Raw genomic sequence first — 23,328 nt, forward strand, 5'->3', positions numbered from 1 at the left:
ACACACATGCACACACTGACTGACACACATGCACACACTGACTGACACACATGCATACACTGACTGACACACACATAGATACTGACTGACTGACACATACACTGACTGACACATGTGTGCCGAGCACGCGCGTTATAAGTCAATTTCTGTGACAAAAGTCAAAGAAGTTTCACTTACTATGCACATGCACAGCACACACAGCTTTTTTTTCCCCAATGTAAATAAGACATTTATTGCAGTCCCTCTATACTATGTATCGTTCTAACCTAACGACTCTAGATGTATTTAGTCTATTAATGCCTTAACTGCCGTTTAATACCTTATTTACTTTTTTACTTGTAAATATGCCTTGGAATTAATTCATGATTGAAAATGTTGTATCTTTTAAAAATAAAATAAACAATTTTTTAAAATTATACACTTGTGCTTTTTATTTTTATGTAGCCCTGTTGCGGCTAACACATGTACAGACTATATACAAATAAAAAATATATAAAAAGATTATGTCAGGGGAGGGATTCAAACCCACGAGGACATACATCCATTGGATCTTAAGTCCAACGCCTTAAACCACTCGGCCACCCTGACACTTGAGGGGTTTATCCTCTTAAAGCAGTATTTGGTCTGAATTTAAAAAATGCTATGGCCTCTTTTCATAGTCTTTTGAAATTTTCTGACATGCGCACTGCGTTATTTCAGAATAAACATGTTCAGACTTGCCCGTATGAAAAAAAACATGTTCGGGCATGTCCCAAACGCCTATAAACATGCCCGGACATGCCCCGCGTATGTACGTGCCTCCTCCTATCTACATAAACAGTACGCACCAATCACAAAAAAAAGAATAAAAAATACACATCATAATAAATAATTGGCGCAGGGGGCGTCAACCACGTTTTATTGGCGCAGGGGGCGTCGACCGCAAAAATTTGGCGCAGGGGGCGGGACTGGATACGGATGGGGCGGGACCGGATACGGAAGGGGCGGGACATGTGGGCGGGGTTATGACCAATGGGGGTGGGGCTTAAGGCAAAAAGGGGCGTGGCACCTGTCAAAAAAAGTTTGACATAATGTATGCCTCCCTACTACTAAGGGGTTAAGGCATAATAGCATGTTTTGGGGACAATTGCCCCCAATAAGAATTGCAATAAACAGCATACACACCCTGTGCCCCCAACAACCCCTATACCCCCTAACATACAGTACATATATTACATTTTTGTGATGCACAGAATTGATACTATAGGCCGGCGGTGGCCCTCGGGTGTTCCCCGCAGGCCTGCAGTACCAATTCTGTGCCCCCTAAGGTGATTAAGGTGTTAACTGGCATCTCAAAGTATTTTCAATGCATTCTTTTGCCAACGGAGCACGTTTGATGACCGGACTGCATCTCATTGCCAGAGGGTAAGTAGAACTCTATTTATTTACTTGATTGATGCTGTTTTATGTGTTTCACGTTGGGAAAGTCTGTCAGGGCAAAGTTACGGGGGATATTGCCAATACAAAATATCTTTGGTGTATCGACTGCTGACAGTTCAGAGAGTAGGGAAGGCTAAAGAAATCTTCTTAGAACCTCCACCCTACGCGTTTCGTCTTAGTGTAAAGACTTTGTCAGGGGAATGTAGTTGTGTATCCTGTTGGTGGTTTGATAGGCTACATTGGTTCCCAATAGGTTAAATGGTTAACCAATGCCCACATACCTCCTGGATTCACAAGAACATTATCTGAATGGCAGGAATACAGAAATACATAGCGAACCCATAAATCTTTTAAAATAAATGATATACCTAGATAAACAATTTTAATAAAAAATAATAATAAAAAACACTAAAAATCAAATAACTTAAATCAAATAAGTTATGTAAAGAAAATGAAAATGCAAGGATGGATATAACATATAATATCTTAAATAAAATTAAAAAAAATGAAATCAACACAATTTCCCCATAGTATAAAATATAAAGTTATAATGGGTTTTGTGTGGGTATAAATTTTATACAATATTCATTAAACAATATCATAAAATATTCATATATTTAGCATAACATAAAAGACAAAAAAAATACAAAAAAAATATTTTTTGATTGAAAACAATAATATAGGTAGAAATCAGGCATAGAGCTATATAACGGCCAAGACAGGCATTCCAACCATTGGTATACAGACATATCATAATTTCTATATCTATGTTAAAATTTACTATCCTTAATTATTGCATAAATGCACCAAGGTCTATAACCGTATTGAGACCAAGTGGGTCCTTTGGACACATTTTGTGGATGATATATTTTTTATTTGGAAGGGGGACATTAGTACACTATCATCTTTTTTTGATAATGTTAATCACAACACATTTAATCTTCACTTCACTTCTAAATTTAGCACTAGTGAAATTGAGTTTCTTGACTTACTTATTTACATAGAAAACGGCGACAAATGCACTAAAACTTACTATAAACCTGTAAGTTGCCTCAATTACATAGAGGCAGATAGCAACCATTTAAATATCTGGCTCAACAACATTCCACAGGGTGAATTACGAAGAGAAAAACGTAATTGTTCAAAGAATAGTTTATATGAACAACAGGGAGGGTGGTATAAGCCCGCGCAGGCTATTGGGTGTGTGTTCTACATCATTTATCTGTGTGTCATTGGAAAGGACAGTGTGTGGTACAAAGAGGTTTCATCGCAAACAAGGATTGTACCTCACTGTAAAAGTTCATTAGGACTAAGGACTTGGAAATTAATTCTGCAAGCGCAGAATGAAGTAACTTCTTTCGGCGGAGAAACAGGGGCTGCAAGCGGCGCCCTAGCCAAAGACTGTTTCCCGTCTCTTGTTTGCGTATTAACCCCGCTCCTGGGAATTAATACCAAGAGACTACATTTCATGGACTTTTGTTCTGGAAACCAATTATTTTGTTTTGCCTACATTACAGTAAGTGTTATCTTGTAAATTAAGCAGTAAGAATAAATACAATTTAATTTCTCTCACGTTTTGTCAATCAAAGGATCCAGGGATATTTTCGTAAGGTAAGCGCTGGTCTCCCGTGACAGGCGTTTTAACTAGTGGCAGCGGCGGCGGGATCTGATTGACCCTATGTTATATTATCTTGCGGGATACTATAAGATAGCGGGGAGGCTCTCGGTTAAGAGCTTGCAAAGCGGGAGATAACACAAACACGATTTGCAAGAGAAGCGAAAAGCACAGTACCCCTTTGCACCCTCTCTTTTTGCCTGCGGGTGAATTATGGACAGACGAGCAGGACAGTGTCACAGTGGATACCAACTTATCAACACTTTTATATTTCTGGGTACTCGATTGAACAGAACAAGGTACAAAATAAATTGTGATTTATTTCCTTACTAGACGAACACATGACAACTTCAGAATACACTTAAAACAACACATACTGGGAGGGGGAAACAAAATAAATTATCCTTTTCACGAAAGCGCACGAAATACAGTCTTTAGTTAGAGGACCTGTGGCTGGATCGCAACTTGCAGATCCAATATCTTGGCCACCTCAAAGTATTTCGGAAGAGTTTGTAGAAATTTGTACTGGAGTCCTCAGGGATAACGAATTCCATAGTTTGGGGTAATTTCTTGGTTGCGATGGTATTAACCCCTTGCGTACTGGAACTGTTCCCATTGCGCTTGAACAAAGTCCTGCGTGAAGCGTGGTTACATCTCGGATCATAAGAAGAACACTGGGGATAGCTTGGCGGGCACAGTTATAGGCCGCTTCTTACCATCGTTAACCTGTGCACCCAATCCCCTCCGTGGGAACATTTAACCCACCAATAGCCGCATTGCCCGCAGTTTGCAAAACCGGGCAAAAAGGATTCCCGGTTTGCAAAGCGCATGTGTCGGCTTGACACCCGGGCAACTTAGCATACCTGGGTTACACCCTCTTTCTGGCGTCCCTTAGTCTAAGGTTTGGCTCAATGGTGTCAATTGCCCAGGATCTGCCATTCTGCAACATCCCGGCCCGTTTCACACCTTGGATCTCTGGGGCTTTTCATCCCTGCATTTCCCTTAGACTAAGAGGCTTGCACTCAGCGTGACCTCTTTGAAATGCAGGATGGAAAATACCCCTAGATCATTCACCCTTAGTACATTTACATGCTAAAGGAATTTTTCCTGGGCTTACAGAAACAGTTCCTGCCTATACATTTTAAATGCACAGTTTTTATACACTTCAATAAAACATCATGTTTTGGGTGTATTATCACTGTAATTTTCATATGTATTATCATGTTTTATTTATTTATACTTGCATCCCAAAAACCAGGGTGCTGGGTGCCTCCGTTCTCGAGTTAGCCCCCTTAATTGAAATGCCGGCTTGTGGGAACCAAGTTCACCGAAATCTCAGGTCAATTGACACAGTTCCCACGCCAATTGACTTTCCGACTTTCAAGTTGGGGAGCTAACAAGGCACGGATACATTTATCGGTAAAACTTAAACGCAAGCCTCTTTTTCAATTGACTTGTGTTTACAGGTCAAACTGATAGAAATGGATAACCATACTTCAAACAGCCTGCTAACTGCAGCCACGCTTCTTCAATCAGCGCTTGCTGCGATGCTCACTACTTCATCTTGTGTCGTCAAAGGAGTATAGCAGGCAATGCATTTTCATTCATTACAGCAGGCAGAGAATAGCCTGCAAATGGGGGTTAAAAAGACTGGGACAGGGCAAAGACAGCAATGCATGGCAAATACTTTTAACCCCTTCATTCCCATAGCAAGTGGGGGATAATAAGACGGGGATAATACTTTTATTTAGGCCTGACTACCCCTGTACTCATCACAGGCAGTTCCAGTCCTGGGATCGTGCCAGGCTCGTGGCACAGGTGTGAGGAGTATTGGTTACTGACAGCTGGTTGGGCAAAGCCACATCTAGAAGAGGAATTGGAGCAGCAAGAAGCAAGCCTTTTTGTACTTTCCAACACGGCTCCGGAGACTGCAGCCGCAGTGGAGACCCTCCATCACAAGGTGGGCTAAATGATGCCACCCCTGGAGGAAGATTAACAAGGGGAGGGTGAGGGTGCTCACCGGGATATTGGTGAATGTGGCGATAGGGGGTTAAACAGGCAACTAATAAAGGCATTATACCCGGCTGGTTAACCCTAAATCGCTTTTGGACTGAAGGGGTTAATTGTGTGTACACCATAATGACCTGTTTTCCCCTCCACCATCTATATTGTCCCCATTTTGCAGCTCCATACCTAGCTGCAGCTATGAGAATATGTGTAAAATGTACCAATTGTATTTGCGACACAAGGGGGAGCTGCTAGCGCTAAACCAAGTGCTGATTGAAGAAGCGTGGCTATGAAGGGGTGGCCGCTTTGAAGTAAATGGTTCACTTTCTAAGCCCTAGACCTCTCAACCGCAAGCGCAATTGAATAAGTGGTTTGCGGTTTAGCTGAAGTGCTTTTCGGTCAAAATGTATCCACCGGTCTTGTTAGCCACTTAACTTGTAAGGGGAAAGTATATTGGCATGGGAACTGGGTTAAACCGCAGACCACATCACAGCCCGTCCAATTAAGTAAGCTAACTCACGCTAGGAGTGAGCTAGCACTCTAATTTTTGGATCCCAGGAGGCTGGAAAAGTATAACACACATACATATTTGTTTCATATTGTTTATAAAGATGAACATGGGTTTCAGTGCTGGTTTTAAATGTGAAGACAGGAAACTTTTAATGTTTACCCGGTAATCAATCCTTTAACATGCAAATATGTTAAGGTTGACTGAGCTGAGGGAGTTTTCATCTCCGTACTTCAGAGGCACCCTGCAGAGTTGGTGCCTCAAAGTCTATGAGAAGTTCGGAGTTGAAAAGCCTCAGAGATCCTAGGTGTCAGGATGGCCGGAATTTTGTAAGTATCAGAAACCGGTGTAAAGTATGGGCACTTCACACTTGGTGGCCAAACCCCAGTCTTAGAGTCGCCAGGTAAGGTGTTGGACCCGGTATGTTAAGGAGCTTAGGTGTGAAGTTAGCACATGCTCCATGCAATCCGGGAACTTCTGCCCTTTTTGCAAGGTACTGGCAAGTCGAGGATAGGTGGGAGAAATGTTCCCACGAGCGAGATTAGTTGTGCATGTTAGGTATAGGACCCTCAACTCTATAAAAATACATGCTGGCCAGTCTCTAGCAGATGCATCTAAGATTTGACCAAGAAACGTCGAAGGTTTAGCATCAGCGGTTCCGGAGTGTGAAGGGTTAACCAACATCGTAACAAAGATTTACACCTTCTTCTGGAATTTGATAGAGCTAAGGGTTCCCAAACGAACCCTGCAAGGACTGAACGAACTTTGTCCTTTTGGCGGATATATAGGGGTGGCAACTTGTGCCCCTAGCCAGGAACTGCTACACGGATCAATTTGCGCACCCACTTGCATGCGTGTAAGGGTGCCCAGAGACTTTGTTTCATTCCAAGGACATTCATTTCCCTGTACCCAGTAAGTGTTTTATTAAGTATAATTGTGTAAATGTGTGTGTTTGTCTGTAAATAAATAAATTACAATTTATTTTACTCATCTTGTGTGCTCAGTCCAGAATCTCGGTATTAATTTGTGTATAAGTCTTGGTTTCCTGTGAAAAGCTTATTTATTGGTGGTAGAGGTGGGACGCTGACTGAGTCTATGGTATAGTCTCCTGCGGGATTCTATAACATAGTGGGGAAACTCGTAGAGTGCAAGCTCCCCAGACAAGTGGTAACTTGCACACGCTTCACAAGAGCATGAGGTATTTCATAGTTTCCCTTAGCCATACCCCTGTGTTAAACATCCCAACATGAGTCAATAGAAAAGAAAAAGATGGCGCTAAATGAGCTTGCAACAATGTAAGTAATGGTATTATTATCACTATACAAAAGGAATGACCCATATCCACCCAGAGATGGGTATGGTAATTTCTTTCCAGGAGAACCATATTACCAACATAGGGGATGGGACCCCAATACATGGGGAGGTCCAAGAGATACAGGATATCAAAGATATCCACCAAAACGCTTTGATCAAAATAATAATAATAAATGAAAAAAAGAAAAAGTACCTAGCAAGCCAGAGATCCCAAAAACCTGAAACATCTTTTTAAGGACGAGGTACATTTTGGCGGAAAAACAATGAGAATCCTTTTGTGGAGAAAGAACCACCACAAATGAATCAAACACCATCCAGATCGATAAAAAGAAAGGAAGGAAACATAGAGGATATAGAGGAGGACAACAGGGAAACAAAAAGATTAGCAAAGTAAAGAATGATGCTGGTATATTCAATCTTAGTAAACAGGATTTAGACATACATCTAAAATCAGTCCTACGGAAGGGTCTTAATTTTGCCCCAACGAGCCAACCGAGTAAGTTCCAAACATATATAGATGTGCAAAAATACATCAGACGTTTAACTCTTATGTGGTATTTCTTGAAAAGTAGCACCGAAAGAGACACACATGATAATATACCACAAGAATACAAACATATATCCTAAAAAAATAAGTCCTCTTTCTTCCCCGCTTTCTGCCGAGGTCCTTATATTGAGACCTTTCAAAAACTTGTAGAAGACGATATAGAGAAACTAGATATCAAAACCAACCCGTCTAAGATTAATATCTCCAGTCAGAAGGCAAAAGCCCTGAAGGAGTTATCTAGCAACAAACAAATTGTTATTAAACCAGCAGACAAGGGGGGGGGGGGGAATTGTGATCTTAGATTTGGAGGATTATATGGAAGAGACTTTTGAGTGCTGTTACCACATACAAAAAGTTGACCAACAACCCAATTAATAAAGTCTCCAGTGAAATGAAAACTTTACGGGGGAACTTTACATTGGGTATATTGAACCAGAAGGAATATGATTATGTAAACATATTACATCCTATTATACCGGTGTTCTATTATATTCCCAAGACCCATAAAGATATTAAGAGGCCCCCAGGTAGACCCATATTATCGGGTATTGGGTCTCTTACCCAAAACCTCAGTGAGTACATTGACATTCTGTTACAGCCATATGTAAAAAAAAACTGCCATCCTTTTTACATGACACCACACAAGTATTACAAATTTTAGGAGAAATAGAGTGGGAGGATGGCTACATATTGGCTACTTGTGACGTCACATCCCTGTACACATGTATTGATCATGTGCAGGGATGTGACGCCATCAAATATGGATTGGAGAAATATGGTGACCTTAAAGAATCTCAAATTAAATTTCTTATTGAGGGTATTAGATTCATCCTGGGACACAATTCCTTCTGGTTCAACGACGAGTACTATATGCAAATAAGAGGTACAGCCAATCTTTTTATGGGTTGGTGGGAAGACCATTTTGTATGGTCTAATAACACCTTTGGTGCGAATCTTGTGCTCTGGCACAGATATATTGACAATGTGGTTATCATTTGGAAGGGGCCTGAAGATACCCTGATTGAGTTTTTTGAATATTAACAACAATCATGTTAATTTGCATTTTACCCATACTCACAGCAAAACTAATATATCATTTTTGGACTTACTGATAATGATTGCGGAAGGGAACATACACACAAAAACCCACTTCAAACATGTCAGCTGCAATAATTATTTGCTAGCAACCAGCAAACATAAGCAACAATGGCTTGATCATATCCCTTATTGGAAATTTAGAAGACTAAAGCGTAACTGCTCTAGAAACAGTGACTTCCTTGTACAATCATCCTCTCTCAGTGAAAAAATTATAGAACGCAAATATAATAAACATATAGTAGAGGGAGCACTTCAGAAGGTCTCCCAAACAGATAGATCCAGTAGGCTCTTATATAGAGAAAAAGAACATCAAACAATAAATAAGTCAGCTTCTTTTATTCCTTTTATTACACCATATAGTAGCAAATCCAGACAGATTGAACAGGTTTTGAGAAAGCACTGGCATATTCTGGAAGGAGACAAAATTCTTGAACCAATCCTTTTGGATAGGCCGAAATTAATCTTTTCAAAGGCACAAGATCTCAAGCAACAATTGGTACCCAGTTTCCTAAAAAAGAAAAGAGAAGACACATGGTTAAGTCAAAATAAAAAGGTTTTTTTCAGATGCACCACATGCAAAGCCTGTCGGTGCAATACGTCACAGCCATGCCAAGTAAAATAATTTGTCTCTAAACCAACAGGAGAAACATATAAGATTAAGGAAAACATATCTTGTAATAGTGTAGGGTGGTCTATCTCATTGCATGTGGGTGTGGGACCCAATACATTGGCCGCACAAAAAGGTCACTCAAAATAAGATTGTCAGAGCATGTGCGAAACATTGAAAAAGGGATAGATACACACAGTCTGTCCAATCATTATAAAAGGGTGCACCAATGCAATCCTAAAGATTTGTTCTTTTGTGGGATAGAATTAGTACAAAAAAACTGGAGAGGAGGAGATTATATCAAAAAAAAATCTCACCCTGAAACCCACTGGATCTATACACTAAAGACATTAACTCCATTGGGACACAATATTGAGATAGATTTGAATTCCTTCCTATAAATACACCACAATGCACAATTATCTTGGGAATTAAATACACATTATATATCCTTTTAATATGGTTTTCTTTTTCTCCTTGTTTCTCCTCTTCTTTCCTGTTCTGTTCCTTCAAGAAAGATCAATGTACATTATGACATGAATTTATGATTCTAAAAACCTTTTCACCCTATCTGAAATAACCCCTATTTTTAAATTAAAATGCTAAAATGAGTTCTACATACATAATAGTATATATAAGTTGTTTTTTGTTTTGGTTTTCTTTAAACCTCAACAAACCCCAATCTATAAAAGGACCACTTTTTGAAACTCCTTTTAGGGTGTTAACAACACCTTTATTATAAATCTTCTTGGTTACATTGCAGTTTATAGCCACCATGCTTATTTTGGATAAATTATAATGTATGATGTGTGTGCACTGTGTTTACCAATCCGGCTAATTAATAATCTTTAGCCTGCTGAAACATGAGCGGGTACAGGAACTGGCACCTAAAAAGAGGAGTCATTTAGACATAGAGAAACACAACCCCTGACGAAGCCCTTGACGGGAGAAACGCGTAGGGTTAACTATACAAACACTTGAAACCTTCAACCAGCCAAAGAAGTGGTATATCTGTGAGTTAGAGGATACATTTATTCAAATATTTTTTTGTTGGCGCCAACACACCTAACATTGTGGACCTTACACGATCGACGGGGGATAGCTGGAGTAAGAGATGTGAGTTGGAGTATGCAGACGTAAGACGTAAGAACGCTGAGACACGAAGTCAGCAGAGCCTTTTGGAGGCGCATCACGTGACTGCTAAGACACTTGCGGACGGAAAACTGCACTGGACAGCAGCAGAGGAGGAAGTGGAGCAGCTGGTGGGTCGCAGTACCCCCAAGGACATGTGCAGCAAACCACTCGTTTAAGCCGGAGGCAACACGGAGCAGAGAGGAACTGCTCCCACCTGTAGTATCCCACAGATACTCAGTACAGGTAACTGCAGCCTGCACCGGGTGAGTGGAGCCAAAATATCTCTCTGCTGAGAGATCAAATACAACTGTGGAAAGTTTTGTGTGAAGAGACAGCAACACTCCAGCTGAAGGGTTAACACCTGCACATACTTAACCCATGTATGCACAGTAGCCCATTCTTTCACTCTGTGAGAGCTGCAAATAGTGTACAAGATATCTCTTTAAGGGAACTGTTTCAACTGCTCTCCTACCGATTCCCTCTTACCCAGCCATATATACTACAAGTACAGAAATATAAAGATCGACTATCCTTACCACCACTTACACCAACTTATCTCTTATTTGTATATTTTTATAGCATGCTCTAAACGAAGAAGCTCATTAGTACTACTTTTTTCACCAACAAATTTGACTGCTATATACTATCAGTTAGACGTCATTGGTTTCATTGACAAGATATGTTCATATGATTTTTCCTTGGAGGCAAATATTTAGTGATCTGCATTGGGTTCTGTCTGTAACACCTAGGGGGTTTACAAGGAGGATTTAATAGTCTTCATTGTTCCCCCAGGAAGGAAGTACAGGCTCACCACAGACATCACTAATATTGCAGACATTTTAAATGCTTATACATATGCATGCAAATGTATGTACATAAGGGGTGCTTTTCAGAGTAACAAGCGCCTGTTCTTTTAGAAGCTTAGTATAAGATGAATGCTTATTTTAATTTAATATCCATTTTTATGTTGGTGTAATTTTTGCACCCAGCTGGAATAATTGTTTTATCAAGTTTTTGTTTTGTTTTATTTTATTAAAATTACTGTTTGTACCACATACATCTAGAGTGAGACCTCATTTGGAATCCCTTGGCCTCTGAGACATAAAGTTCTCTCCTTAATTTGATCCCATGCGCTGAAATATATTTTTCTGTCATCTATCCCAACATGAGTAACCGCTCAGGAAAGTTCCGATCCTGGGACACAGAAATAATCATGGACAGATGTACAGGCTATGGACTGGTGACAGACAGTCAGACAAAAGGGCAGCTGGAGCAGGACTTGGAGGATCATGAAGCCTGAATGGCTCCACTGGAGGGGCATGGCCCCTCAGCTGCAGTTGCAGTGGACACCACCCAGCCTAGAATGCAGGAGGTCAATCCAGCTCCGGGGCTGCCAGGACATGGGGAGGGAGCGGGTGACCACCTGGATATTGGTGGCTTGGCACCAGCGGGTGTGGAGGATGTGGCCGTTGCAGCTATCGGACTTGCCACCCCTGGGCTCACAGCTCTCGTGACCGCATGGGGAGAGGGGGCTACGGTAGCGGAGCATATCCAGATGATGGCTGTTGCGATGAGAAAGCCCCCCACTCCCATCTTGTCAACGGGGAACAGGATATTCCAAAGGTGGACCATCACAGCTTCAGCAAGTTTGTAGATGGCACGGATGAAATAAACGCTTTTCTCAATTACTTTAAAACCCAGTGTGACTCCTACATGGTCCCACGAGGAAGCATGGTCATGAGATTATGTCCCTTGTTGGCCAGCAGGGCCAAAGAAACTGTGCAGGGCCTCCCACACGTGGATGCCAATGACTATGGGCATGTGAAAACTTGTTGCTCGCCCTGTACGCCCTCACACCTGTAGCTTACCGAGGCAAGTTCCGGGCAGGGGCAAGATACCACCAGTAATCCTGCGTGAACTACGGAGCCCGGCTGGCACTGTATGCCCATCATTGGGTGGAGGGCAATGGGGTTAATCAGCTCCATACCTTACTGGTGAGACAAACATGGTCCTGCGCTCTGGTAAACAGTCTCAGCACCCATAGGGTGTCAGTGTGAGCCAATGTGAGAGCATGAGAGTATGAAGGGCAAATGCTGACCACTATACAAAGTCGGGGCTCAGCGAGAAATCCATTACCTCTGTGCAAATATTGCAGCAGATCCCCTCGGACGTGAGGGCATGGGTCTTTGACCAGAAGCCTAAAACCCATGGAGAAGCTGCAAGGATGGCAGTCGAGTATGAGACCAGCAGGGCTTTAATGAACAAAAGAGCAGCTCCAAAGAGGAGGCCAGCCCAGCCAAGGGAACCAAATCCATCCACAAGCCTGCAGCTGACGGCAAAGCACCCAAAGCTGCAGAGTTTAGACACGAGAGGCAGTGTTTTTCCTGCAATAAGGTTGGTCATCTTTGGCCAGACTGCTGGGACCGGTCCGGGTGAACCCATCAGGGGTAACGATCGCAAGCTGCGAGGCTGGTCGCCCGTGTGCGACTGGCACACACACAGGAGCCAAGCACAGCTGTAGAGCCAACCATAGAGGGATGCACATGGGAGAACCTGCACTTGTAACCTCAGGACCAGCAGCGGAGATCGGAGAACATAAGGTTGCACCAGTCGGGATGCAGCCCAACGATGTCCTGCAGAAGCATCTGCGGAAGGTCCATCAGAGACCGGCAGGCGGATGGCTTGTTGGATTCCGGTGCCACCGTGACTCTGGTTTGCCCTGATATGGTGTGGCCAGAGGATTTGCTCCCGGGCACCGGAATGCAAGTGACCATGCTTGATGGAGGACCGTGGTCCATCCAGGTTGCCCGGGTCTTTTTGGATTGGGGTGCCGGATGTGACAGGAGGGAGGTGGGGGTATTGCCCAGGTTAGACGCCAAGGTCCTACTTGGCAATGACCTGGGGCACGTTACCTGCATTTTTACAACTGGGCTGGCCCCTGTTGCAGCGATCACCAGGAGCCAGTCAGCAAGGATCACAGCAGAACCAGCCCCTGTCCCCCTGAATTTGGGATATACAGTTCCAGCAGTCTCTGCGGAGACCAGACAGGTAAGGAAAATGAAGTCGCATTTTGATCCTGACTTACTGTTCACTTTACCTGTTCCCATTCCCCCCAACTTAGCCTTGACAAGCGGGTGGCCAGAGTTAGGTGCCCAGTTTAGGGATGCGGTGCAATCAGACCCCAGCTTGGAGGGCATAAGACTTCAGCCGTCTGAGTCTAAGCCAGGGGACGGGTCTGATTACTACTTGTGGCACTGCGGGCTCCTGCATAGAGAGCAAGGTACAACAGGGTTAGATGAGGTCTGACGGTGTTAGATGAAGCACCAGTAAATGACAGCTAGTGGTGCCCATGGAGTTTAGGTAGCAGTTTTTGCAGGTAGCCTACTCTATTCCACTAGCGGGGCATCAGGGGGTCATTCGGAGAAGAGCCGGCTGTTGCAGCGTTACTACTGGCCGGGGTCACCGGGCTGTGACAGATTTATGCTGGTCCTGCGATGCCTGCCAGCGAGTGGGTAAGGCGGGCAATCGTGTGAAGGCACCCCTGAATCCGTTACCGGTAATAGGGGAACCCTTCCAGAGAGTAGCCATGGACCTCGTGGGACCCCTCCTGGTTCCCAGCTGGGCCCGGGAAGCGCTACATCCTCATGGTGGTGGACTTTGCCACTACTGATGCGACGGCAGTAGCTAAGGCTCTGTTAACCATTTTTTCTAGGGTAGGTTTCTCTAGTGAGATCCTAACCGATCAGGGGTTGCAATTCATGAGTGAATTGCTCCAGTGTCTCTGGGATGCGTGCGGGGTGAAGCACCAGCGCACGACCCCTTACCATCCCCAAACCAACGGACTGTGTGAGAGGTTCAACGTTACCCTGAAGCAGATGCTTCGAACCTTTATAGAGGCAAAGGGCAAAGACTGGGAGATTCACCTGCAGCACTTGCTGTTTGCATACTGAGAGGTACCACAAGAATCTACAGGCTTCTCTCCCTTTGAGCTGCTATATGGTCGCAGGGTACGGGGACCTCTGGACCTATTCCGGGATGGATGGGAAGGGGAGACTACCAATACTGATGCTTCTGTGCTTCAGTATGTGATATATCTCAGAGACCGGCTAGAGATGCTTATTGGGTTGGCGCAGGACAACCTTAGGGCTGCTCAGACCAAGCAGAAGACTTTGTATGATCAAGCAGAAGACTTTGTATGATCAGAATGCCCATAGCAGAGAGTTCATCCCAGGGCAGCAAGTGCTTGTTCTCAAGCCCATTCTGGAGAACAAATTATTGGCTGCCTGGTCGGGACCATACCCTGTACGGTGAAAGATGAATGAGTGCAACTCCATTGTACAGGTAGATGATGAGACAGGGATAACCAAAACTTATAATATCAACATGCTCAAGGAGTACATACAGTAGCACCTAGTGCGGCATCGGTGCTGGCAATTTGCAGCCCATCGATGGGGGATCCAGTGAGCAATGCTCTGCCTGATCTCCTGGGGGAGGCTAGGCAGGGGGGTACAGTAGAGCAGGTTGAGATAGTGTCTCAGCTGAGTATCATGCAGACGCCAGAGCTATTCTAGAAAAGTATAGGGCTCTGTTCTCAGAAAAGCCAGGGAAGACACACATTGCAGATCACCCAGTGCTGACAGGAGATCTGAGACATCTGCATAAGCATGCTTGCAGAGTGTCTGCAGAGATTAAGGACAGTATTGAGAGGGCGGTAGAAGAGATGCTGGCCCTAGGGATAATTGTACCGTCCCAGAGCCCTTGGGCTTGTCCGGAAGTCCTGGTGCCTAAGAAGGATGGGACCACCCAGTTCTGTGTGGACTACCGACAGCTCAACGCAGGGATGGTGTCAGATGCTTATCCCATGCCCCGCATGGATGAGTTGCTGGATGAACTCGCGGTGGAAAAGTATCTGACCACTATGGATTTCAGTAAAGGTTACTGGCAGATTCCGTTGACCCAGGAGGCTAGAGAGAAGTCGGCATTTATTACCCCAAGTGGCCTCTATGAATTTCTAGTGATGCCATTCGGGATAAAAAATGCACAGGCTACCTTTCAACGTCTGGTCAATTGCTTGTATGCAAGGGTTTGCAAGGGAATACCTGGTCGACATTTCTGTCTTTAGTAACTCGTAGGACTCAAACTTAGTACATGTAGCTGCATTGCTAGCCAGGATTAGGGAAGCGGGACTCACGTTGAAACCCACCAAATGCTTAGTAGGGATGGCAGAAGAACTGTACCTAGGGCACCGGATGGGTGGTGGGCATCTTAAGCCAGAACCAGCTAAGGTTGAAGCTATAGTGAAATGGCCCGCTCCCCAAAACCAAGAAAAAATCATGACTTTCTTAGGCACCGCCGGCTACTACAGAAAGTTTGTCCCTCAGTATATTGCCATTGCCAAACCCCTGACTGACTTTCACAGAAGTGACAATCTGTGCTGGTAGTCTGGTTTCCTGCCTGTGAGGTCTCCTTTCAGGCATTAAAGTTTGCGCTCGCCAGCGCTCCCATTTTGGCTGCACCAGACTATGTAAAAAAGATCTTGGTGCAGACTGATGCCTCGGACTATGTAATTGGGGCTGTACTCAGCCAAGTGGGGGAGGAGGGCAATGAACACCCAGTGGGGTATATGAGCCGCAAGTTGCTGCCCAGAGAGGTGGCATATGCCATCATTGAAAAGGAGTGTCTGGCCATAGTATGGGCTCAAAAGAAATTACAGCCGTATCTTTATGGCAGACCTTTTACTGTGATTACAGACCACAATCCCTTGAGTTGGTTACAGAGGGTGTCGGGGGAAATGCTAAACTCTTACGCTAGAGCCTGGCCTTACAGGAATTTGATTTCACCATCCAGCACAAGAAGGGGAGTGAGCATGGCAATGCGGATGGCCTTCACCACCAAGATAACCCTCAGGACATTCTGACCTCAAGAGCTGGCAGAGCAGCCCAGCCACCGGACGAGGTGGTAAAGGCAGTCCCTGTGCTTTGAGTGGGGGAGGTCTGACGAGTACGGGGTGATCAGGCCTAAATAAGGTGTTATACCTGGCTGATCATCCCCAACTCACATTGGGAATGAAGGGGTTAAAATTATTTGCTATGCATTGCTTTATTTGCCCTGTCCACTCCTTTTTACTCCCATTTGCAGGCTATTTCTGGTCTGCTGTATTGAAAAGAAAATACATTGCATGCTATACTCCTGTTGCGACACAAGATGGAGTAGAGAGCACCGCTGCAAGCGCTGATTGAAGAAGTGTGGCTGTGGTTAAACAGGCTGTTTGACGTATGGGTACCCATTTCTATCGATTTGAACTGTAACCAAAAGTCAATTGGCTTGGTCTTTCCGATAGAATGTATCCGTTCCTCAGTTAACTTTCCAACGTGAATGGCGGACAGTCAATTGACGTGGGAACTGTGTCAATTGACCTGAGAATTCGGTGAACTTGGCTCCCACAAGTCGGCATTTCAGGTAGGAGGGCTAACTCGAGAATGGAGGCACCAAGGCTGGCTTTTGGTGTGCACATAATAAAATAAAACATAACATCACATATAAAATAATTACAGTGATAATACACCCAGAACATAATGTTTTATTAAAGTGTATGAAAACTGGGCATTTAAAATTTATAGGCAGGAACTGTTTCCGTAAGCCCAGGAAAAACTCCTTTAGCATGGTAATACATTTAAGAGTGAATGAGCTGGGAGTATTTTCCATCATGCATTTCAAAGGGGCCCGCTGAGTGCGAGCCTCTACGTCTATGGAAAATGCAGGGATGAAATGGCCCAGAGATCCAAGGTGTGAAACTGGCCAGGATGTTGCAGAGTGGCACATGCTTGGCCAGTGGCACCTTCGAGCCAAACCTCAGACTAGGGGGCGTCAGAAAAAGGGTGTACCCCAGGTATGCTCAGTTGCCCAGGTGTCAAGCCAACACATGCGCATTGCAAACCGGGAAGCCTTTTTGCCCGGCTTTGCAAACTGTGGGCAACACGGCTATTGGTGGGTTAACTGTTCCCACGAGGGAGATTGGGTGCACAGGTTAAGGATGGTACAAAGCACCCAATAACTGTGCCAGACGAGCTATCCCCATTGTTCGTTCTTCTTTATTCTTCTGATGAGTAAAGATGTAACCACGCTTCACAGAGGATTTCGTTCAAGCGCAGCGGCACAGTTCCGGTATGTAAGGGGTTAATAACAACGCAACCAAGAAATTACCCCAAACTACGGAATTCAGCTCTAATTCAGTGATCAAGTTTGGAACTTTGGGGCTTCCGTAGCTGAAGGAGTCAGTTTGCAGTCACAGCCGCGCCAGGAACAGCCACCTATTCCGACTCCGGACGCGGAGTAGAGAACGGCCGGGACCACTGCCAACCACAGCCACGGGAGCGCACCAGGAAACTGTATATACTATGTGAGTGCATTTTTTGCGGATCCCATTTTATGTCTAATAAACTTTTATGTTTTAAAAAGCATTATTGATCCCTCTATATCATTTTTGCCTCACCCACGCCCCTTACTGAAACGGGGAGGGGAAGGAACCCAGAACGGGAAGATTAAGAAAAAGACCCGCATTGAACTTCCTGCCTTTATTTTGCTCCTTGTTCTGTTCTATCGAGTACCCAAAAATATAAATGTGTTGATAAAGTTGTGTCCATCGTGAAATGTTGCCACGGGCAGGATTGGCTTTGTATGCAAGGTATAGGAATCTCAACCCTATAAAAATGCCTGATGGCCAGTCCCTAGCAGATTCACCTGATTTAACAACGATTTGACCAAGTTCCTGCGTCAGCGGTTCCGGATTGTGAGGGGTTAATAATATTGTAACCAAGGATCAACCCCCTCTTCTGTAATTCGTTAGAGCTAAGGGTTCCCGAACGAACCCTGTAAGGACTGAACAAACTTTTTCCTTGTGGCGGAAATATTGGGGTGGCAAGTTGTGTGCAGGGGTACCCAGAGACTTTGTTTCATTCCAAGGACAATTGATTTTGTTCCCCCATCCCAGTAAGTGTTTTATTGAGCATATATTGTGAAGATTTGCGTGTCTGTCTGAAAAGAAATAAATTACAATTTATTTTACTCAACTTGTGTGCTCAGGGCAGAATCCTGGTATTAATTTGTAGATAAGACCTGGTCTACCGTGACAATGACCGTAGCCATACTTATCCAATTAACCTGTGGTTTAGGCCATGATTCAGTGTAGCAATGTGCGGAACAACCCTAACCGCAATCCCACTTATTCAATTGACCTAAATACAGTGATCTGGTATGTGTGTTTGCATTATATGTGAATACATTACATTAGGATACAGTGTTTGCATTATATGTGAATACATTACATTAGGATACAGTGTTTGCATTATATGTGATGTTTATGATAGAGAACATGGCATGTTATTTGAGTGCCGAATTCAACCTGTGCCACAGTTTATATGTAATTAATATTTGCCTTTTTTTGGCTGGAAATAACACATCCATACAGCCCATTAACTTCTTATTTATTTAACTGATCCATTTGGGTCTCCTTTCGGACAGCTCATTATTCACTAAAGTTGCAGCATTAAAACCAGAGATGCAATTAATATTTCTCCAGAATATGGGCACCTGAATACACTGTATGTGGACATGTAAAATTATACTTCTTATGGATTTTTATTGCAGCATATATATTGTTTTTTTTCTATCAAATTACAGACTCCTACTTTATTCTATTTACTGATAGAGATGTGGAATATTTGTATCCCACAGGTCAGCTATGGGTCAATGGATCCAATCTTCAACGACCGGTTGCAGTTCCCATACCTCTTTCGGACGGTCCCCAATGAGCGCAATCAGCACCAAGCAATCGTCCAGCTGCGCCAACAATTTGGCTGGACCTGGGTGGGGATCCTGGCTTCAGACGATGACAGTAGTCAAACAGGAAGCCAAGAACTGAAAGAGCTGATTACCAGCAGTGGCGGCTGTGTGGCATTTCTACACGTAATCTCTAAAAAAGACAACTTCCTGTCAGACACTTTACGAGATATTACATATTCCGTAGCAAATTCCTCTGCCAGAGTGGTGATAATCTATTGTGCAAGAGATATCCTAGAGGAATTTATAAAGTGTTATTATCATGAAGATCAGCCAGGGAAGGTTTGGATTTTTTCAGCCTCTGTGTCGTATTTTACTAGTTATATTACACCTGCACTTTGTAGGGTCTTAAATGGATCGTTATCCTTCTCAGTACATAAAGGAGAGATTCCCGGATTTAAGGATTTCTTGATTAATTGGAGCCCATATAAAGATCCAGATGATTTTGTGTTGAGAGATTTCTGGATGGGGGCATTTAATTGTGTTCCTATTTATTCTATAGATTTGATCTTTGTTTTAATGTTCCCTAATTGCACAGGGAATGAAACACTGCAATCCCTTCCTCCTCACGTGTATGATGTAGAGAATTTCAGAATGACATACAGTATTTACACAGCAGTCCATGAGCTGGCTCAGGCTTTGCATGTCCTGTTCTCAGTTGACTCCTCTCTGTATTCCATGGTTGACAAAGCCAGTCTGAAACATACTTTACATCCGTGGCAGGTACGTGTGCGTGTTTGTCTGTAACGTGCGGAAATCATGTAAATCCTAAATTGTGTTCCATACTAAATACTCTCCAAGACCAAGGGGGTAATTCTATATATGCTGAAGCCGCCATGTGGGACCTTTGGCTGAATAATCCTATTGAACCAAACTTGTGCTTTGGCGTATGTAGAAAAAATGCCCTAATATTGCTCACAGCAATTCCATTAAGCACCAGTCGGGTACAAAGTGTATGTTTGAGGGAGAGATAATGAGGAGACAATTATAGTGTGCAAATATTACTTAACTGCTTCAGTGCTGAGGCTGTTTGTACCTCTGAGTGCTAAAGAAAATGTTGAAGGTCCTAATAATGTTCAAACAGTATAAATAATATTATTAATGTACCGATATACTGTGGAACACACACTATTATTCCCACTGGCACTGTGCAGTGGGACATACGTTACATAATGCACCATTTTTATAAATCTTCCCCGCATGAAGTGGGGTCTCAGTAACGGGCTACTGCCCCCAGTGGCCAGCACCAGCAGGTGCAAAAACAGCTGCTACATTTGTTATCCTAGATAACTCATACAGATGCAGCGGCCATTATTTTAAGAAATCATGGCACCGTTTTCGTGTGCGCTGCTGTACTCCACGCGGTATTCTTGCCACATTCCCGCGTTCACGCCGATTACACACCGCCAGCTTTACCCGCGGTTTACCGCTGTTGATCTGTTTCAATTTAATGGTTTCCGATTTCTTTGGGTGCATTCTTCGCGTATCCGCCAGGTGGCAGAAATTAATGCATTATGCTATGTACAGTTCTTGTCTTGGAACAAGAACTACATTTTTGGTTCACCCCCTTCTTTCCTTTGCAGCTTCTGCCTGTCAGTTCTTATTTCAGCTGCATGGAGTTTGCATACACATACTGTGCCTGTGTGACATGTAACTATGTTGCATTTCTTGCCTCTGGGCATGAAATCAGCGTGCTGCTACTGCAGTTTCTGAGATCCTCACCAGAATGGGCTAATCTGCACCCCCTCCTGTTTGTTCAGAGATTGTCTGCCCCTAGACTATTCCCTTTACCCACACTGCCCCTCACTTCCTTTTCCACCCTGGAGACAGTGAGTACAGGACCCTTCTCTGTTCATCTCCCATGGTGAGGCCATCTCTTTTTACCGGTTTCTAACTAATAATCACCCCTACATACCATCCACAAGTATCTGTAAATTGTCAATGGTGGAGCTACTCAAAGCTCTATAACAGGGAGTCCCAAAAAAAGTAATACAATAATAAAGTGGACAACTGAGGTAAGCAACGAGGGGAAGTCAATACGTGGGTGGAGACGTCTCTGAGGACAGCATGCAGAAAATGAAGGAGCTCCAATGGAAACCGCTACCTGAGATCCTTGGAAAATAGAGAGACAATGTAGGTACCTCTATGGATCCCTCCTGTAGCGCTCCTACTTCTGTAATCCGCTGTCCTGCTGGCAGTGTGGACATAGTCGTCTTAGCGGTCAGCTGCACCTTCTCGCATCAACAGCGCGGAGTTCCCGAGTGCCGGAAGTGCGTCAGAGTACTTCAGGTCCGTCCGGTAAACGTTCCTCTCCCTTGTAGACGTGTGGTTTCACGGGGGGAGAATGCAGTAAGCACCGACACCCACGTACCCTCTGATCCTCAGCGCGTCAGACCAATCGAGCAGCAACAACGTAGTGAAAATGGATTGGAAAAAAGAATCGCTTGCGTCCAAAAAAGCACCATCAGCTCACCGAATGGAGGGCTAAAAAAGTTTATTAAGACTACATAAAAATGAAAACAAGGACAAACAAAAAACTAGTACATACAGCCCTACGCGTTTCTAAGGAGCCTTTTCCAATCCATTTTCACTACACAAGTATCTGTATCCTGCTGCTTTTCCCAATAAAGTGGAGGAAATATTACAGGGCTTGGAGTGATTTAAAAGGGAACTGAGTTAATGCTATCGGGAGCCATTCACACATCAAATGTGACCCTGGCTTCAGAAAAGTTCTGTCTGTGCTACTGTGTCAATTTGCAGGTGTTTAAAACCAGATAAAAACCACGTCTACCACAGTGGTCCATTGTGATTCGACCTTGAAGACTTTACCAAATGTAGGAGCTTCATAATAAAAACTTATAAAACTCAAAGCTGTGTGCTTTTTTCTACATTCCTACAGTATTTTTGCACAATTGCTGGCTGGACTGTACACCGTGTGTTCACCGTAAATGTATAAAAAACCTGACCGTAGTTATCCATTTTTAATATTTTCTGCAATTAATGCTGCAGCAGATAACATGGCGAATGTAGCCGAAATATATGAATATTTCATTTCGAACTACGATTTTTACAAATTTTCACCTGACGTTCGTGGTTTGAAGTGTTCGATAACAAAAACCTTAAGTAACGATCAGTCTTCTTTTCGCATTGCCTGTTCCTGCTGGAGATACAAGAGGGTATTGGGGTATGGTTCCTGATTTTTACAGTATGTTTGATCATGGCAACTTCAAAAGGTGAAAGGTCGGTTTAGTCCATATAAGATTTGTCAATCCAAATCCAGTAATGTAATAGCGCCAGCAAATGCGCCGGCAAATGCGCCAGCACCGGTTTACAATAACGGTATGACCATCAGTGAAAACCTGGTGAACGGCAATCCTTGCTATCTTTCCCCGCCGGAATACCTACAAAATTTACAGACTGAGCCTGATTTCATGTACAGGTACCAGCAAGCTTGCGTGTACCAAAAAGTTTTCCAGCTACATCAGCTGTCAACTACAGGTATTGCAGGCCAGCTATCACCTGTCAACTATAATGCAGATTACGGGAGTGCCAGTGGCTCATCTCCACCCGTTTGGCAAAGTTTATAATGAAGGTAAATACAATGTACAGTACAGTATTAAGTTTAAAGCTGCAGTTCAAGTTTAAAGCTGCAGTATTATTCAATACTTTCAAAACGCACATGCGTGTCATCACATTTAGGCACATGCATGTGTGTCTCATTGTAACCTTGTTGAAATGCATATGCTTGTCATCCCATTTAGGCGCATGCGTGTGTGTTTCTCATTTGAACCTGGTTGAAAACGCATATGCGTGTCATCACATTTAGGCGCTTGCGTGCATGGCTCATTGGAACCTTGCTAAAACGCATAAACGTGTCATCACATTTAGGCGCATGCAAGTACTGCTGCGGCCAAGTTTATTCGAGCATTTGCCCGTTCTTGGCCGCAGCAGTAGCCTGGCGCGAGCCCTACCGCTGCCGGGTCCGCCGGGTCCCCCGGAACCCCCTGCCGCTGTCCCGCGATCGCGGGACACCAGGGCTCCCTCGGGGAGCCCCTGGACGTGCGTGCAGGGGGCGCACGCTCCCGAAGATGCGTGACCGCGCGTCTATGACGCGCGGCACGCCGAGGGGCGGCCACTAGCAAGCCGGGAAATCTCCCGGCTTGCGGTACCGGCCACACTCGAATAAAGTGTGTCGGTACTGTATGTGTTTCGTTGGAAACTTGTTGAAACTCATATGGGGC

General features: G+C 44.0%; 1 protein-coding gene and 1 non-coding gene across 4 annotated transcripts in view; both read right to left on the reverse strand.

The window, feature by feature from the left end:
• Positions 1–504: 504 nt before the first annotated feature.
• TRNAL-UAA (transfer RNA leucine (anticodon UAA)) lies at positions 505–588 on the reverse strand. Its single transcript has one exon. It is a non-coding gene; the product is annotated as a tRNA-Leu (tRNA).
• Positions 589–8,802: 8,214 nt separating this feature from the next.
• LOC142491228 (arachidonate 12-lipoxygenase, 12R-type-like) overlaps positions 8,803–23,328 on the reverse strand; it is a 274,903-nt gene continuing 260,377 nt past the window's right edge. For 2 of the 3 annotated variants that reach the window (XM_075593492.1, XM_075593490.1), the window contains exon 11: positions 8,803–9,016. In XM_075593492.1, the coding sequence (XP_075449607.1) occupies positions 8,818–9,016 (199 nt within the window). In that variant the 3' untranslated portion in view covers positions 8,803–8,817. Of the gene's footprint in view, positions 9,017–22,168; positions 22,248–23,328 lie in introns of all 3 variants that reach the window. The other variant, XM_075593491.1, reaches the window with a different exon arrangement.

This window comes from Ascaphus truei, chromosome 3 (assembly GCF_040206685.1).
Source record: "Ascaphus truei isolate aAscTru1 chromosome 3, aAscTru1.hap1, whole genome shotgun sequence".
Lineage (NCBI taxonomy): Eukaryota > Metazoa > Chordata > Amphibia > Anura > Ascaphidae > Ascaphus > Ascaphus truei.